The sequence below is a fragment of the Cydia pomonella genome, chromosome 1 (assembly GCF_033807575.1).
Source record: "Cydia pomonella isolate Wapato2018A chromosome 1, ilCydPomo1, whole genome shotgun sequence".
NCBI lineage: Eukaryota > Metazoa > Arthropoda > Insecta > Lepidoptera > Tortricidae > Cydia > Cydia pomonella.
In genome coordinates, this window is record NC_084703.1 from 19,565,551 (window position 1) to 19,584,477 (window position 18,927).

The window sequence follows — 18,927 nt, forward strand, 5'->3', positions numbered from 1 at the left end:
CCGATTACTTTAGGTAGGTCTTTTCTTTTCGATCTGCGGTGGCAGCATAGCTCTATTTTTATCACTTGTCACTATGCCCGTCACTTTCGCGCTTACATACTAGTTAAAACGTGACAGGCATGATGACAAATGATAAAGAGCCGACCATCTTAGCCCTATTCATTTGGAGATATTCTAGTGGTTGATTATCAGACCAATTTTCTCTCCTTCCTACTCTACGATCCTAGCCTTGGCCTCCAGGTCGCTTTTGTTTTGAGCCTATAGCCCCAAGTCATCAGCATATCCAATGATCTAATGTTTGCATTAAGCAACAGTCACATACATGTTTAGATTAAGCAACATTCGCATTCATTGTATAAAGTTATTGCGTGACGTGATGTACCTATCAAAATTGATGTGCTGTTAGTATTTGAATTGATTAAATATATGAAAATACTATATTTAAATGACAAAATGTTATGATATCATTCATAAATTTCATTAGAAAATTATTTCGGTTATATGTAGGTCAATAACCATATTTAATGGATCCGTAATATCCGGATCTTATGACCCGCTGGATCCGGATCCTTGGTCTGCCCGCCGGATATTTCGGATATTCGGATCTTAGGAAGCCTACGCGCAGCGATTGTTCTGAGACAGTTCGTTTGACACTTTTAACGGGCAACGAGCACAAATCTTCCTTCTGGCATTAAAACGGAACTATTGTTTTAAACAGTCATTGAGTGAACTAAGTAGTGTAACGTTTTCGTAAGTCTATGGAAAACGCGTTTTTTCGAATTTAACAAACATTGAGCGTACCTGTATTTAATTTTTTGACTGTCTGTCTGCATACTCAGAAACCCTACTATTTTTGCAGTACATGCCACTACTCGTGCCTCAAGAGCCGTGCTTCGTCGTCGGTGCGTCTACGCGCGTTCCTTCTCTTGCCACTAATCACGCGCTTGTCACTTCTGTGTATTTATTGCTCTACGTTTTTGGTACTTGATTACAAAACTGCATGTTCCGTATAAAAATGCCAATTTTTTATGGGGTGCGAATGTAAACAAATCAAAAGGATATGATTGCATCAATTTCCAATAGTATTAAAATTTCCCCCGAAGTACAACGACAGTAAAACATGAAAAACTACTTTCCGGGTGTCGCACCCTGGTGCGAATTTGACATTGGATTTAGATATTTTTTCTAATTATTCACTCAATTTGCACCGAGTACATTACTTTCCCCAGACCCGCAATGGCCAAAATAGATTTTTTGAATGTTGTTTTTTTTTACCTGTTCCGTAGCTTAAATTAATATAAATAACACGTGCGAATTTAGATCTAAGTGTACACCTTTTTTCTCTTCTTATTTATAACCATTACATTATTTTCAGCCGATTTCACCCCTTTCCGGGGGGGGGGGGGTGAATTTAGTAACGATTGTATAAAGTTCGATTTTTAGCCCATACAAAACAATCCGTAGTGATTTTATTAGTCCTTAGAATTAGTTCCTAACTTTAGTTAAATTTGACTTAATTTGACCGTACTATAAGTAGTTCAATGCTGTTGCCTTAAGGGCCAATTACATCCACATGCAAACGGGCCCGATGTTGGGCTCGACGTCGGGCGAGCAAGAGACCGTTTCACTAAATATCAGCACATCGTTAACAATATTTGAAATGTAGATGTAATTTGGATGCAATTGGCCCTTTACTTAGCTGCTACAAACTACTAAGTCTACTAAGAAGATACTACACATTAAGCTGCTATACACACATTATTATGTTATAAACCCGTCAGTTATAATATTAATTTTCAGACTATCTATAACAAATACTTTGATGCTAAAACTTACTTTTCAATAAATGCAGTGTATATAAGAGTAAAAAAAACACTACAGACTTCACGTTCTAGGGAATTGATTTATTTTCTACCTTTCGTTGGCTGCCATGATACGCTTGTCAACAACTTCAGTGTGGTGGTGCGATAGTGATTGCGCGTAGTGTTATTGTTTTGTGAGAAAAATTGTTAAACTTAACTAAATTGTACATTATTGTCACAAGTTTTATGTTTAATTTTATGTTTACTTCATAGTAATTGTTTTTTTAGTGAAATATGCCCTTCTCAAGAGCGGTAAGTAGAAGTTCACCCTACATCAACATCATAGCTTAGGGCGTACGAATGTCCGGGAATGGAGAACGTTTATCATTTAACTGGAGTTATTTATGATGTAGGTAACTTCTAATGAATTATTTTTACTTTGAAACACTTTCAAGGTCGGAATTTGTGTGATTAATTTAATAAACTACAAGTTTTTGTTGGTTTCGGATATGCATCCTCCATATTTTACTGCTACGTGCATGGTACCAACTACATAATAAAAAGTAGCTATAGACTGCCTAAACCAAAACCGATTCGTAACCCTCGTTTATATAGTCGATTTTTGGAGATTGAGTAAGAAATTGTTAAGTCGAGCGTAATCTGAATCGAGGAATGTAATTAGTGGCTAATAAAATATTGCACGTTACATTATCATTTTATACTAATATCTCTTGACAAAGCCCTGGGGTCCGCTTACTAATGATGTCCATTAAGCCATTGTAAAAGATTATCGATATTCTTCAATTTGACCTGGATACAATTTTAGAGTAAACTACGATTTAATCTACTCACAGAATAATAAATATGAATCCTTTGCATTACTTTTACTATGTATTTTCTTTGGAACTACATATATGAAAACTGATCGGAACAATTAACAGTCATTGTACAGTATGATAGTAGTTAGAGTATTAAAACTGTTACTGACAGTTCTTTGACTTGTCACATTTTATTCTGTAAGTTTAAAATATATTTTACTCTACCAATAGACTTTCCAGTGGTACAAAGCTGACAACAGTTTGTATTGCTCTTCTCTTTGTCAGCGTAACAACATACTGTAAATAGCTTCAATACCACACTTTAAAGCAGGCCTCTCTAAATATTGGCCCAAGGGCCCCGGCCAGGCCTTTGCTGCTTTCCCGCATCCTTTTCATAAGCCAGATGGTATGGCCTGGAGCTCTGCTGCTTCTTTTCTACAGGCCTAAATTAAGCACTTACGGGCCAGATATGAACTGCGGGTTCTAGTTTGAAAATCAAATTGGGATCGCAAAATAGTTAAATATTATATTTTGTTATTGGTATTGGTTGCCTGGAAGAGATCACTTTTTAGCGATAAGACCGCCTGTTGTTAGCTGGTTCTATTTTCCTTTAAAGTTTATTTGTAGTTTTACATGTATGTAACATGTATAATTGTTGATGCAATAATAGTACATTACGATACAAGTGCGAAAAATAGGAAATTCGAAACGAGTGGCGATAAATTAAAACACAACCAAAGGGAGTCTTTTAAATCGACACGAGTTGCAAATTACCTATTCGCACATACAACGTTTTACAGTACATGTGGCCCTTTAAATGTTCGACAGTAACGTAATATGCTAATTTTCGCACTAGTGCGGTAAAGTAGCACCTTATGTACTGTAAAGAATATTTACTTACTTACTTACTTAAATGTGTCACCACTCAAATTTCAAGAGAGGTGAGTTATGCATCTTCATTAAATGAGAAAAATACCAAACTAGCAAAATGTCTGTACAACCAGCAACACTCTTAATTGTCCATCAATCGACCTTATAACAAAAGGCACAGGACAGTTAACAGTGTGGGTGATGGTATTATCCGTTCGCTTCAAGTTGGCCTTTACCTCCAGCCCCACTTCTCTGCATCACCCCCTCTAGTGCCTCACCCACTGGCTACTACAGTTTTACAACTATAATAATAATAAGCCCCCAAGGCAGCTTGTGGCGAGCTGAATGGGAAGTGACGTCCCTTGGCCCCGTACCCCTGAGAGTCGGTCAGGCCCCTCTCTTCGGCTGGCCGGCTGGAGTGAACACTGAGCAGGGGCCGCAGGACTCTCACCTCTGGCTTGCCTTTACCGGCCGTCCATAGTGGGGTGTCAGAGCTATATGCTCGCAGGGTGGAAGTGAAATTTGCATAAGACGCGAGGTGGCACAGTGGCTACTTACAGCCACTGGGTAGAAAGCGGCGTACACCTCTCCACACTTTGAGCCGCTCATGCAATGGGGACAACCCCTTGTCGCTCCATGCGAGCGGCCGTTTTCGGGGACCCATATTGTGAGTTGGCAAGTCACCACCTGCCCATTTTGTCGTGTTTTTAAAAACATATGATCAGGGCAGGTGCCATAGTATTCTCCATAGTCCCGGTTACCAGTCCACTTGCAACTCAACCCAATAGCCCGGTTTATTTTGGTACCCTTTTTAGGGTTCCGTAGCCAAATGGCAAAAAACGGAACTCTTATAGATTCGTCATTTCCGTCTGTCTGTCCGTTTATGTCACAGCCACTTTTTTCCGAAACAATAAGAGCTAATACTGTTCAGACTTGGTAAGTAGATGTATTCTATGAACCGCATTAAGATTTTCACACAAAAATAGAAAAAAAAACAATAAATTTTGGGGGTTCCCCATACTTAGAACTGAAACTCAAAAAATCTTTTTTTTTCAAACCCATATGTGTTGTGTATCTATGGATAGGTCTTCAAAAATGATATTGAGGTTTCTAATATCATTTTTTTCTAAACTGAATAGTTTGCGCGAGAGACACTTCCAAAGTGGTAAAATGTGTGTCCGCCCCCCCCCCCTGTAACTTCTAAAATAAGAGAATGATAAACCTAAAAAAAATATGTGATGTACATTACCATGCAAACTTCCACCGAAAATTGGTTTGAACGAGATCTAGTAAGTAGTTTTATTTTAATACGTCAAAAAATTAAAAAAAAAAAATTTCATCAAAGCCATACGAGTAGACATAGACATAGAATTTTTTTATTTAACACCACATTGAAAAATGTTTACAGGCAAATGCTACAAAACATTACAAGTCTTAAAATGAAACTTAATTAGGCACAAATTTATGTTTACATGTAGATATAAAAAACTTTTAAAATTATGATGCTAAAAAGGAGCGAACCTCAGCATGTGTTGCAGCAGGCTTACCTACTACAACGCTGGTTTTCAGGCCGACCCTTCGTACAATACGAATTTGCTTGCTGCTTGTCGGAAACTGTATGGCTAAGACTGTTTTAGTTTGTGTAGAAAATAATATAGGTATGCATATATATGTTTATGGATATATTTATAAGATTATACTGTATGATACTATGACATATGTGAAAGTAGGTTTAATGTTTAGGCTAAATAAATACGTTGGGTAATAAAGTATATATTGAGGAAATAAATAACATGAATGTAATAATTTTACTATAAGTAGGTACCGAGATTAACAAAGTTGAACGGCGCATAAGAACGATTTCGACCACTACAGATACGACGGTTTTACTCTAGTACCAGGAGGTAGCATGCTTTGAAATTCTAGAAGTTGTTGTTTGAGTTTTAATTTAAAAGTACTAATTGTATTTAAATTTTTGATAGGTGGCGGTAAGTTATTTCAGCATTTTGTTGCTGAGTATTTAAAACTACCTTTCAAACCGGCAAAGTGACAGCGAGGCAGTAACAAATCATTGCAAACCGATCTGATTCCATACAAGCTTGACCTGCTACCACGAAATTAAAACTTATTAAATAGATACTCTGGTTTAGACGTTTTAAGAACACCAAATAACAGAGATGAAAGATGCAATTCTCTGCGTAGTGACATTTTAAGAATACGTGATGAGTTCAAATATGGCGTCACGTGCTCTCATGGGGCGACTCCAAAACAGTAACGTGTGCAGGCGTTTTGCACTCTTTGCACCATCCGGTTAGTACTAGCCAGGGATCGGAACCGGTTTTTTGGAAAAACTTTGAAATAAACATATATTTCGGTTTATTTTATACTCTAAATATAGGACTCGGTTGTGTTTTTAGATAACGACTTCGTATTATTAGATTGCCCAATTAGAAAAGGAATAATTAACAAAGAACGAAAAAATACCGTTTTCGTTCCCATACAAAAAATACCGGTTTCCGATCCCTGGTACTAGCTAGTAAACGTGGGCCATAAACGACATCAGCATAATCAAATTTAGAGAGTACTAATGAAAGACAAAACTTAATTCGCAAATCAACACTAAGCAAATCGCGAATCCGATAAAGTACTTTAAGTCTGTAAAATGCGTTCTTCGCAATTTGCGCTATGTGACCCTCGAAACGCAATTACTCATCCATCAATTCTCCCAGATTTCGCGCCTCCGATACACGTTCTACCTCATTTTATTCCCGTCAGAGTAGGGGTATTTTAACAACATTCTTATACTTGGTTATCAATAATTTGGAAGTGTGTAGATTTTTAATTTTGTAACAAAAAGCTTTTTCGGGTTCCATTATTACATTGAACCCTCAAAAATTTAGGGTGATTGCAATATTGCTGCGGTCGACCGCATTACTGAAGGAAATGTCAAATACATAGGTCATTTACTTAATACGAAATCTATCAAATTAGTCTATAAAACCGGACAAGTGCGAGTCGGACTTGCCCACCGAGGGTTCCGTACTTTTTAGTATTTGTTGTTATAACAGCAACAGTTCATGAGATACAGACGGACGGACGGACAGCGGAGTCTTAATAATAGGGTCCCGTTTTACCCTTTGGGTACGGAAGCCTAATAAAAATGTATCAATAATTACCCGTATAGCGGTGCGCGGTAAGGTCCGACCGAGATCTCGGTCTCGGTCTCGGTCTCGGCATTCTCGGCCAAAAATCGAGCCGAGATCTCGGTCTCGGGTCTCGGCCAAAATGGGCCGAGATTCCTGCCGAGACCGAGACTAGGCAATGAGTTAGCATTGGTGAATTTGAATTTTCCGCGCACGAGCACCGGGGTCTAAGCCACCCGTTGGTTGTATCGCCCGATTGGTGTTACGTTTTTTGTGATTTTGATTGGTTTTGTACCCACATTTTAAGCCAATTACTTACCAAATACTAAGCGTTGGGATCGGGTAGGCGCGGTTGAAAGTAAAGACTTGTTCATTTCATTTGGGTCTATTCGTTTGTGGTTGTTGTTATTGATGAATAAATGAGTGTATATTGTGCTCGGGATGTAACTTTTTGTGAGTGGAAGATGACACTGGATATTTTGATACTAAATACTCGTATATTTGTGTTAACGGGAAAAAACAAAGCAGTAGGTAAGTACAAAACGACACCTGTAGTGGATTTTTGGGTTACAATATATAACTCTTTATTTTGATTATTATTATTGTACCTCGTTTTGTGCACATCCATACTGAAAAAAACACCAAAGTGCGTGTCAGACCACGCATAATGGAAGGTTCCGTACCTTCACACAATCCAACCATATTCTAAATAATTTTCCTGAAAAATTATTTGCTTATGAAGCTATATTATTCAGATATTTTGAAAATGGTTTTGCTCTCCCGATTCAAAAGTTAGAGAAGATCACACTATTTTTTTTTGGAGCAATTATTTCCAAAAATATTGACTTAATAAAAAAAACATTTTTAGCAATCTTTGTGTATTTTTAAAGACCTATATTTATTTTTAACTTTTAGTTACATTTGTATGGAGTATATATTTGAAAATATATTATATAATTTTTTTTCTAAACTAAGAAGCAACTTACATAATACATTTACACCTACGTTCCAAATTTGTTTATAAAATATATTGTATACTTTATGAGTAAAATGGCTGTGACATACGCACAGACCGACAGACATAAGGACATGACTAAACTATAAGGGTTCCATTTTTGCCATTTTGGCTACGGAACCCTAAAAATACTATTTAATAGCGCCACGAAGTGATTACCTATAATAACTTTTTGCTGATAAATCGTCGAATTTCGATTATAAAAACATTTTTAGTACAAAATTCATATTTCTTTTCTATTTTATAAATTCTCGGTCTCGGTCTCGGTCTCGGCCGAGACAAAAAAAGCGTTCTCGGTCGGACCTTAGTGCGCGGCAACCACTGCTAGACACCAAAATTGGTCCGGACGTGGACCGCATGTACTTGTAATATTCAAAGATTTTAGTTGTACAACATAGGTAGATTACAAGATGTTACATAAATATTTTGGTATCACTATTTCGTGCCTATTGGCATACAAATTCAATAAAAATAGCAACGGGACGAAATCGCTGGGAGAGCCACGCCTGTTTTTTGGCAATAAGGTTTAAATTAATAAGCTTTTACTATTTTATTTTTATTTTACAAATATGAAAAAAATACTATATTTGAATAGTTTTCAAGTGTACAAACAATGAGGTACCTCACAAGCTGACTCTGTTGAGTATTGGCGCTATAGTGTCGGATTTCAAATCGATCATTACATGAAATAAAAATTAAACTGAAATATTATTAAAAAAAAACATATTTTGAAATAAAATAACGAAAAATATAATTTCCTTTAATAATACAAGGAACTTAAAGTAAGCGTACTTATTTTATGTTCAACGTCATGCCTCATGTGGAGGAAAAATGATTCATTTAACTGGCAACATTTATAAGCAATGGCGGCTGACGAAGGTTTGGATTTTAGTATTCACAATTACGTAAAAATATTATATTAAACTTGATGCTTACGCGTGGAATGTAATATCAGGTGATTTGTTTTTATTTGGTGATGAATCGTGACACCCATTCAACGCACAAACAGCCATCATTTCTGTATTTTTTAATTTACAACCGGGAGGTGTACACAAACCGACTCGACCTTGAGTACTACGAGGGCCGTTCGAACGAGTGCGACATAATGTCGCCCCTGAAGTGGCTTCACTAAGGATATGCGGACTACTCATCTATGCTTTTTAAATCTATGATCAACTACATCTAGGAGTGCCGTCGTCATGCTACGATAAAACCAGACTGCAGGGTTGGGAGAACTTTGTTTCGAGAAAAGCTGACAGTTGCATGTATACCACGCGCTCAAGTATTTTGGACAAACACGGAAGTATACTAATCGGTCTTAAATCTTTAAAGCTTGTGACATTATTTGTTTTAGGAAGCGGCGTTACCAATGCAACCTTCCAGGCGTCAGGAAAAACGGAGGTAGAAATAGATTTGTTAATAATTGCAGTGATTGCACCTAGAGAATGGGAAAGGGTAAGAAGCAACATGTCTAAAGAGATACCGTCATCTCCCAGAGCGGACGATTTTAAGGTCTTGATTATTTTAAGTACAAGGTCTTCTCCCACTGGCTCCAATCTGAAGGTCGAATCATGAAAGCGTCTGGTTTCAAATTTAGCAAGATATGATTGCGGTGCTGCCACGTTACCTGCAACTTCCAGAAAATGTAAATTGATACGTTCAGGGTCATGTAAATGTGAAGGTATTTCTGATTCATGTGATTTTTTAGTTATTCTGACAGTGCGCTTAAGATTATTCCAAAGAGCTCGTGAGTTGCTGGCATTTCGATTAATATTTTGGTTAAAATACGCACGCGTTTCATGAAATAAGGCTTTATTTACACATTTTTTCAGTTCATGATAATACAATTTATCTCTATCTAGTCCAGACGCTTTATACGTGTTCTGTGCCTCGTCACGTAAACGCATCATTTCCTTGATCGTGTGGGGTATCTATGGATAGGTCTTCAAAAATGATAATTAGGTTTCTATTATCATTTTTTTCTAAACTGAATAGTTGGCGCGAGAGACGCTTCCAAAGTGATAAAATGTGTGTCCCCGCCTGTAACTTCTAAAATAACAGAATGATAAAACTAAAAAAAATATATGATATACATTACCATGCAAACTTCCACCGAAAATTGGTTTGAACGAGATCTAGTAAGTAGTTTTTTTAATACGTCATTAATGGTACGGAACCCTTCATGGGCGAGTCCGACTCGCACTTAGCCGCTTTTTTTACAATAGTCCTACACTAACCGGGGCTTGTCCTTGAGTGCACTGCTATAGTGTGAACAGGGATAATTGTCGGTCGGTGTCACATTACACTTAGAGTAAATTGTCTTATTACGAGGGGCCTCTACGTGTTGGCTTCGGCCCCACGCGCGCCTTACAAAAGTCTGGGACCCCATGGTCCCGAGAAAGACAGACATAATAATAATAATAATAAACCTTTCTATTATTATTATTTCTGTGATATAATTTTTTTTTTTAATAGTCGAAAATTTGGAGAGTTTGTATATGAATATTTGAATAAAAATAAGTTGATGTTTTATTTAAGGTCTCATTCGGGTAAAGGTCTCCTCCAAATTTTTCCAGACACTTCGGTCTTTGGCTATCTCTGTCCAGTTTGTACCGGCTACTTTAGATATCTCATCTGCCTACCATTCTTTTGACCTTGCTTGTTTTCTCTTGCCTACTGGACCTTTCCAAGTTGTCACTTTTAGTGTCCATCTTTTGTCAGAGTAACGAGCTATGTGGCCTGCCTACTTCCATTTGCGGCGTTTAGCATGTTGTAAAGCGTCTATAACATTTGTTTTATTTCTAATATCAATGTTTCTTTTCTTGTCTTATAGTTTGATGTTAAGGATGCTCCGCTCCATAGTTCGTTGACAATTTTGAATTTTATGTTTTGTTTCTTCATTGTATATCCAGGTTTGGCTTTCATAGATGAGGCAAGGAAGGAGGCACGAGTCTATTTTTTTTTTGTAGTTAAAAGAGGGAGGCTTGATTTAAGTACTTCCTTGTAGGACCAAAACTTGTTCCATGAAAGGGTGATTCTTCGGTCCAGCTCATTATGTCTCTTGACTTTTTGAAAGATATCAGCTTCCCTAGTCTAGTTGTGTTCAATCAATTAATATAGGTGTCTTTTTACTGTCAGTAATAATTTTTATTTTAGAAGCATTTTGTCTTAGTCCAATATTGTTGCTAACGGTGCTCAGTTCTTGTATCATATCTTTTAGTTACAGCTATTACACAATAGTAATTAAAGACCATTTATAATATTCTTACCCCCAGAGTTGTTTTTTACGTAATTAAAATTTTATCATATTTTAAATGGCTATACAATAAATCAAATTAAATATTTATAAACATAATTTATAAACGTCAGTTTTTTCAAAGTAAAACTCATGTATACCTACTTGGTGTATGCTTTTTTTCACAATACATAACTCCCGTGGGATCAATATCAGGCCTTTGTCCTTCAGTACATCTGCATGAATTAAGAATTTTCGAGCAAATGTGATGAAAATTTATTATATTTGTATTGTCATTACATTAGTACTAGTAAATGGGTAGGAAAACTGTGGCTTTTTTTTCAACAAAGGAGGAGGAATTCTTTCGAAGTTAGATAAACATGTAAACTGATATCACTTGCATCTTAAAATGAGGTGATAGACACCTTATTCTGCAAAGTAATTTAGTAGGTTTGATGCTTCAGTAAAATCCACAATTCGTAGAACAATGTAGTCGCATACCACCAAAAATGGCAAAATTACCAAATTGTTTCTCAGAAACTAAAATATGATTTGATTTAGACAAAAGCTATGATGTAATACATTGTATATAATAAGCATATAATGAGGACTTGATTTTTGTAACAAATATATTAAATCTATTTGTGTGCAACAATATACATAGTAAGCAAAACTGGCAACACTACCTAGTAGGTAAAGTTTCCGCAGGATTCTTACTGATTTTCAAACAAGTAATTTGTTTAAAATTGGGCTGTCACTAAAACTCAGAATGTCATTAGCTACTAAGGAAACATGTTTATCAAAAATTTACTTAAACTAGACCAATTAACTCTTAAAATTTAGGTATTAATTGTCACTTATGCCGCAACTAGCTACTCCAGCTCCCTAGTTTTCCTACGCTTTCATCTTCTCTATCTTCATCTCTGATAGGTCCCAGAATATTCCGCCAGAATTTCGTCTTCTTCACTAAGAACTTGTTTTTTTTTCTGAATCAGAGTCCAAGTGTAATACTTACCCATGCTATTAATCAAAATCTAATTATTGTCTTATAGACTCGAATCATGGACAGTCTACTGATCGGCTTGGACACTAGAACTCGGTGAAGCGCTGCTGAGCATCTTAGGGCATTTTAAATTCGAACATCCATCTCCTCTTCCCGATTACTTTAGGTAGGTCTTTTCTTTTCGATCTGCGGTGGCAGCATAGCTCTATTTTTCACTTGTCACTATGCCCGTCACTTTCGCGCTTACATACTAGTTAAAACGTGACAGGCATGATGACAAATGATAAAGAGCCGACCATCTTAGCCCTATTCATTTGGAGATATTCTTGTGGTTGATTATCAGACCAATTTTCTCTCCTTCCTACTCTACGATCCTAGCCTTGGCCTCCAGGTCGCTTTTGTTTTGACCTATAAGCCCCAAGTCATCAGCATATCCAATGATTTAATGTTTGCATTAAGCAACAGTCACATACATGTTTAGATTAAGCAACATTCGCATTCATTGTATAAAGTTATTGCGTGACGTGATGTACCCATCAAAATTGATGTGCTGTTAGTATTTGAACTGATTAAATATATGAAAATATTATATTTCAATGCTAAAATGTTATGAAATCATTCATAAATTTCATTAGAAAATTGTTTCGGTTATAAGTCAATAACCATATTTAACGGATCCGTAATATCCGGGTCTTATGACCCGCTGGATCCGGATCTTATATTTGACGGATATCCGGATATTTCGGATATCCGGATCTCAAACACTACGCGCAGCGATTGTTCTGAGACAGTTCGTTTGACACTTTTAACGGGCAACGAGCTCAAATCTTCCTTCTGGCATTAAAACGGAACTATTGTTTTAAACAGTCATTGAGTGAACTAAGTAGTGTAACGTTTTCGTAAGTCTATAGAAAAACGCGTTTTTTCGAATTTAACAAACATTGAGCGTACCTGTATTTAATTTGTTGACTGTCTGTCTGCATACTCAGAAACCCTACTATTTTTGCAGTACATGCCACTACTCGTGCCTCAAGAGCCGTGCTTCGTCGTCGGTGCGTCTACGCGCGTTCCTTCTCTTGCCACTAATCACGCGCTTGTCACTTCTGTGTATTTATTGCTCTACGTTTTTGGTACTTGATTACAAAACTGCATGTTCCGTATAAAAATGCCAATTTTTTATGGGGTGCGAATGTAAACAAATCAAAAGAATATGATTGCATCAATTTCCAATAGTATTAAAATTTCCCCCGAAGTACAACGACAGTAAAACTTGAAAAACTACTTTCCGGGTGTCGCACCCTGGTGCGAATTTGACATTGAATTTAAATATTTTTTCTAATTATTCACTCAATTTGCACCGAGTACATTACTTTCCCCAGACCCGCAATGGCCAAAATAGATTTTTTGAATATTGTTTTTTTTTTTACCTGTTCCGTAGCTTAAATTAACATAAATAACACGTGCGAATTTAGATCTAAGTGTTGTAAATCGTACTCCAAATTACACCGAGTACACCTTTTTTCTCTTCTTATTTATAACCATTACATTATTTTCAGCCGATTTCACCCCTTTCCGGGGGGGGGGGGGGATGAATTTAGTAACGATTGTATAAAGTTCGATTTTTAGCCCATACAAAACAATCCGTTCCTGACTTTAGTGAAATTTGACTTAATTTGACTTCTCTCAATTGGTCCCAAAATGGTCCGGCATTATCCCAACATACTTTACCCAGATTGTCATTGCGATCGTTCTTCAATAAGGCGGCCCAAGTTTAGCCCCAACGTACTACAAGTTAAATAGATTGTAGTTTAACCGTATATTCATACCTACTTACAAAATTTCACAAGACACCATGATCACTCCTAACTTACTGATACGGATAGGTACAGTCAAGTGTAAAAATATGGGTGTACACATCTTACTCAAAAATATGTCCCATAGCATCTTATTCCAGTGTAATAAGAGCGTAGTACCATATTTATGTTTTTATTTATGCGATTCTTTCGATACATATTTTTGCACTTGACTGTACGACGACCGAAGCAGGGACACATTCTTTTTTGCAGTTTTTACCTATATGGTAATTAATAGATACAGTATAATATAAAAATGAAAAACAATATTATGTGATTGATAAGATAACACCAAAAACAACTTGCGTCAGGCAGCGAAGGATGAATTCCGTCCGACTCGCGGGCGATGTCGACGGAACGGCGCGCAATGAGCGAGCGCTCGAGTCTCGCGTCTGTGTGCGCGCACTCACACTTAGATAGCTCCCGCTCCCGCCCACCGCAGCGCGACAGAAATATAGCTTCAAAAATTCGAGATTTGAAAAGTTGCTCAGCTAGGAATTGCTCTTAAATTAATGTAATGAAATATTTATAAACATAAACAAACATATTTAATTATTAACGGCAGTATTTTTAAAGTAAAACTAATTTACACTACATGGTTTCTATGAATTCGAGACATAATAAAAAAAAAGTTATAACTCCCTAGAGAGTTATAGCTTTTTTTCCACAATCCATAACTCCCGCGGGAACAATATAGGCCGTTGTCCTTCAGTACACCTGCTTGAAATAAGATCTTTTTCAAGCAAGTGTGATGAAAAAAGTATTCTTACGGTTCCTCTACAAGGGGCGTTCAATATATAATGAGAATGAGATGCAAACTCTTTATAGTATTTTATGCAATAGTTGTATAAGAGGGTTCAAAAAAGGTGAGTGGCGTGTGTAACAATTTGAGGCGAAGCCGAAAATTGTTAATAAAGACGCCATGAGCCTTTTTTGACCTACTTATACAACGTTGCATACATTACTTTTTCTACGACTGCTTAGGGATTAAATAAAAGACAAAATTAAACGCAGTTTGTTTTAAGAAATTTAGTTTTATTCATTTATGTAAATGAAGATGTAAATTGTGAATTGTGTTGTTAGAAATATTTATATTGGGAGTGGTGGATGTGGTTGAGCTATTATTATTTATATGGATGTCAGAATTCTGTTCTATTATTTGGGATATAGTTAGTGGTGTGGTTGTAGGGACTGGGATACTAGTGTTGGTGGTGTTGATATAATCTGGTTCCTGAGTAAAAGTTGGGGAGCATTGATGGTCTGGTATGTATGTGGATTGTGGTTTCAGGGGTGTAGTTTCTTCTATGGAATTCATTAGTGTATTTGACACTTTTTTTTGCTTGCAATGGAGTTGTCTATATATGATTCTGCCACCGTTGTGGACTTCCATCCGCCATGCCGCTTCAAAGATGTCACATCACCACCAGCATCTACCAATAAAGTTGCAGACGTCCTTCGAAAACAGTGCCCTGTGTAGAGCTCTGGATTTAGGAGACCAAGATAGGATGCAACATTTTTTCCTAACTGGCCGAAGGTGTTTAATCCTATATTTTGAGCAAAACATTTTCCGTTGGCATACCGTACAAAAAAGTTCAGATCGTTGCAGTTATCCGGACGAAGAATCATGTACTTTTTACAGATATGATAATATTTCCCTGTGACTGTAAAAGTGCGATCGATTCGGTTCTTGGTGTTCATTATATGAACCACTAGAGTTTCTTGGGCATCAATTATATTGTTATTTTTTAAATCATGTAACTCTTGCCTGCGACAAGCCCCCATTATTCCAAGAATTACAGCAACCTGTAACAAAAACTAGGAATTAGGGTGTTAGAAATACTTACAATTAAATCAAGTATGTAGTAATCAATCATACATACAATATTTGCATACACAGAATACCTAAACAGTAACATTTACCGAATACCAGTGAAATAACAAAACAGCAATAATGTATCTACCTTGTTAAAGAGATGGTTCTGATCCGGTGCTTCCTCAATGAATTTTTTTAATTCCTCCGGTGAAAATGTTTTTGCTTTTTTCGCCTTAAATCCTTCTGACTTCCGTTTTAATAAAGCCAGTAACTTGGCGTATTTAGAGATGTCGGTCTGGTGGTATATATTAAGCGTTGACTTTAATTTTGAATATTCCACCCACAGTGAAGACGGCTTGAATTGTTCGTCGAGGTTTTTAAAGTAAGCCAGTAGCACATTCTCTGAGAATGACGTAGTCTGGTGTTCCAGTCTCCACGCCATGAACTTCTCATACGATTTATCATACTGACGCCGCGATTTTGTAGGCAACAAGTTCTCGGTAACTGATTGTGCCGCCGCCGATATTTCTTCTGGTGTCGAAAGAAAGTTGTCGTCGCCATCCATTATTATTTTCCACTCCAAAGTCTAATAAGAATGATTCCAAGAATGATAAACAAACACAGCAATACAGCATAAGAAAGAGCGGGAAGTTGGATAGTGACAAATGACAGTCGACAGAACGTAATCATAGAGTAGACACGGTATTTTTTTTCAACTGTCATTTACTTGCAGTTTTCATTATGTTGGCAGCAATTATTTTGGTTTTGTTATTGTTTCAAACCATATGAATTCAGTTGTTTGTTAAGTTGGCACTGTTGGCAGGATTAATTTCCGTTGTAAATTTAGTGTTTTTTTTAATAGGGCACCTCTGAGGGCCTACCGCGAACCACGTTCGACGTGTTGCCTCTCTGTCGCACTTGTAAATTCGTACGTAAGTGTGATAGGGAGGCAACCCGTCGAACGTGGTTCGCGGTAGGCCTTCTGTTAGCAGTTGCATTATATCACATAATAACCCTAGGGTCTTTATGAAGAATAGATTAGATAGACTTTTTTGAAATTGCATAAGACATGCTTTTATATTCGTTTGCGGGACCATATTATTGACAGATAAAAGTACCGGAGTAGAAAAAATATTAAAGCATAGTTTATATAGAACTGGCACATAATTAGCAATGTTTAAATAGTATTTGCCCCGCAACCGACCATCGCAACTGCAGCGCCAAACGCCTCCGATATAAAGCCGAGCGATGATATCGGCGTCCCACCGTGTGTGGCCATAACACCCGCGGAGCAAGACGCACAGTCAAGAGATCACGACATAGGCTGGAAGAAGGTATCCTATAAGCGCAATAAACCATCACGAAAAAACGTCTTTGTAGGGACAGGTAACGAACATGTCGACATCAAAGCAGTTGAAAAGGTTAAATACTTGCAGGCGTGGTCTTTTAGACCAGAGACAACGACAGAAAACATTTTAAGCTTTTTAAGAAAGACTATTGACTCAGACGATTATGTCGTATCTAAAAGAGAGATTAAAAACGAACGAGCATGCTGCATTTCTGATAGGAATTCCAGAAAGATACTTTGACACGTTTAATACGCCGACGGTATGGCCACCGCGTGTTAAATTCACACAGTGATTTCGAGGCCAACCCCGCGCTGCGCGGGGAGCCGCTGCCATCGCTGCTACGCGCCAGTAGCGAATCTAAACTACCCGCCACTGTCGCACTAAAAAAGAAAATAAAAACAAATGTTCAACCTGTTTCGCATGATGTCGTATTACGCATATGTCATCAAAATATCCGAGCGTTAGACAACAAAACGCAAAGATTAGAGGTCTAACTGCAAAATGAGATGGCTTGTGATGTACTGGGTTTAACCGTTATAAGTTGCAATGCGTTAACATAGATGGCTTTAAACGGATATCTAGCTACTGCAGGGCGGAGAATGAACACGGCGGATCATGTTTATATGTGCGTGACCAAATAATAGCTACAGAGAACTTAAAATTGACTTTTTTGTCCGCGGATCGCTATTGCGAAATCTCGGCTATAGATCTTTTAGAATTTAATTTAACTATTGTTTGTTTGTACAGATCTAACTGTCAAATAGCTAACAACGAATTCCTATGGTACCTCGAACGCCTGCTCGAAAAATTGTCTAATGTCGAGAGAGATTGTGTTGTTATAGGGGACACCAACATAGACGACTTAGATTATTCAAAACCGGTCTATAAAAGGTTACATGACCTCATAGATATAAGAAGTAAGGAGATTTATAACGAAGCATAATTTCAAAGAGTCTCGCTGTCTCCAACTGTCCCCCACCACATCATTAAAGGCGTGGCCAGACAACCAACTCACGCGCTGTGATTGGCCAAACCGCGCGGTGTAGGAGCCTAGAGCGGCGGCACTAGAGTGAGGACAATTCGATAAAGCTATCGATATTTTACATGTTCTGAACATGACCTTAGAGTTTTGACATTTTTGTTTTAAGTAATAATTGCCATAGACTTAATTTATATTCCTTTAAATTTTTGACCTTATTTACGAGCTAAGAATTTTAAGGTACGTGTAAGGTATATTAGTTGATCCATAAGTTCTCTCACAAAGATTTTTACTGATAAAATGCAATACAAAGCTTTTAATTTAAAAAAAAACATGTATCATGATGCGAAAGTTTGTTTATGCTTAACTAATCAAATTGGTTTAAATTTTAGTCATTATTTGATGTAATGTTCGTTTAAATTGTTTACTTTGGGATTGTCATTAGACGCGAGCGCTTCATTAAAAAAAAAGTTTCAGTTTATTATAGCATATTTCGTCACCAATTGAAAGCAATTCCAGCATGTTACATAGAGTTATGAAGAACTGCGAAAGCAAGTTATAGTAAATTATATTGTAAGTATAATGCACCATTAAATAAGCTTTTAAATCATATGTACGAATAATAAGGAAAGAGTAATCATAATTATCAGTAAAAATCTTTCTGCTAGAACTTTTGGATCGACTAAGTATACAATATACTATTATTTTAAACACATTTATATTCTATCGTTATATAAATGAGGCGAAGTGTAACTGGAAACATTTTTCTTGAAAATGATCCGAACAAATAACACTTTTCTCGCTCGTAAACCAGTTAAGGCCCTCTACCGGTAGCATCTATCCATTTTTCTTTAATACTGGGATTTTTCGGGAAACTGAAAAAAATTGCAATCATGAACATATTTGATTATGCCTAGTGCAGTTATTCGAATCGTTGCTAAGAACCTGAATAAAATATACTTATAGGTATAAACTATAATGTTATAAATAAATTGTACTTAATTAAATCAGTTTATTTTTTGGCTTACCTATTCGATTTTTAATCCA

The 18,927-nt window shown here is 36.8% G+C and overlaps 2 protein-coding genes across 3 annotated transcripts in view; one reads left to right on the plus strand and one right to left on the minus strand.

Annotated features, from left to right (window-relative positions):
• Positions 1–1,905: 1,905 nt before the first annotated feature.
• Positions 1,906–18,927, plus strand: part of LOC133526756 (uncharacterized) — a 77,216-nt gene continuing 60,194 nt past the window's right edge. For both annotated transcript variants that reach the window (XM_061863490.1, XM_061863481.1), the window contains exon 1: positions 1,906–2,114. The gene's annotated coding sequence lies outside the window, so the exon portion shown is untranslated. The remainder of the gene's footprint in view (positions 2,115–18,927) is intronic.
• On the minus strand, positions 14,759–16,334 carry LOC133527112 (uncharacterized). The gene is made up of 2 exons (XM_061864005.1): positions 15,701–16,334; positions 14,759–15,542 (listed from the first exon to the last, which is right to left on the minus strand). The coding sequence occupies exons 1-2, from the start codon at positions 16,115–16,117 to the stop codon at positions 15,054–15,056; spliced, it is 906 nt and encodes a 301-aa protein (XP_061719989.1). The 5' UTR covers positions 16,118–16,334; the 3' UTR covers positions 14,759–15,053.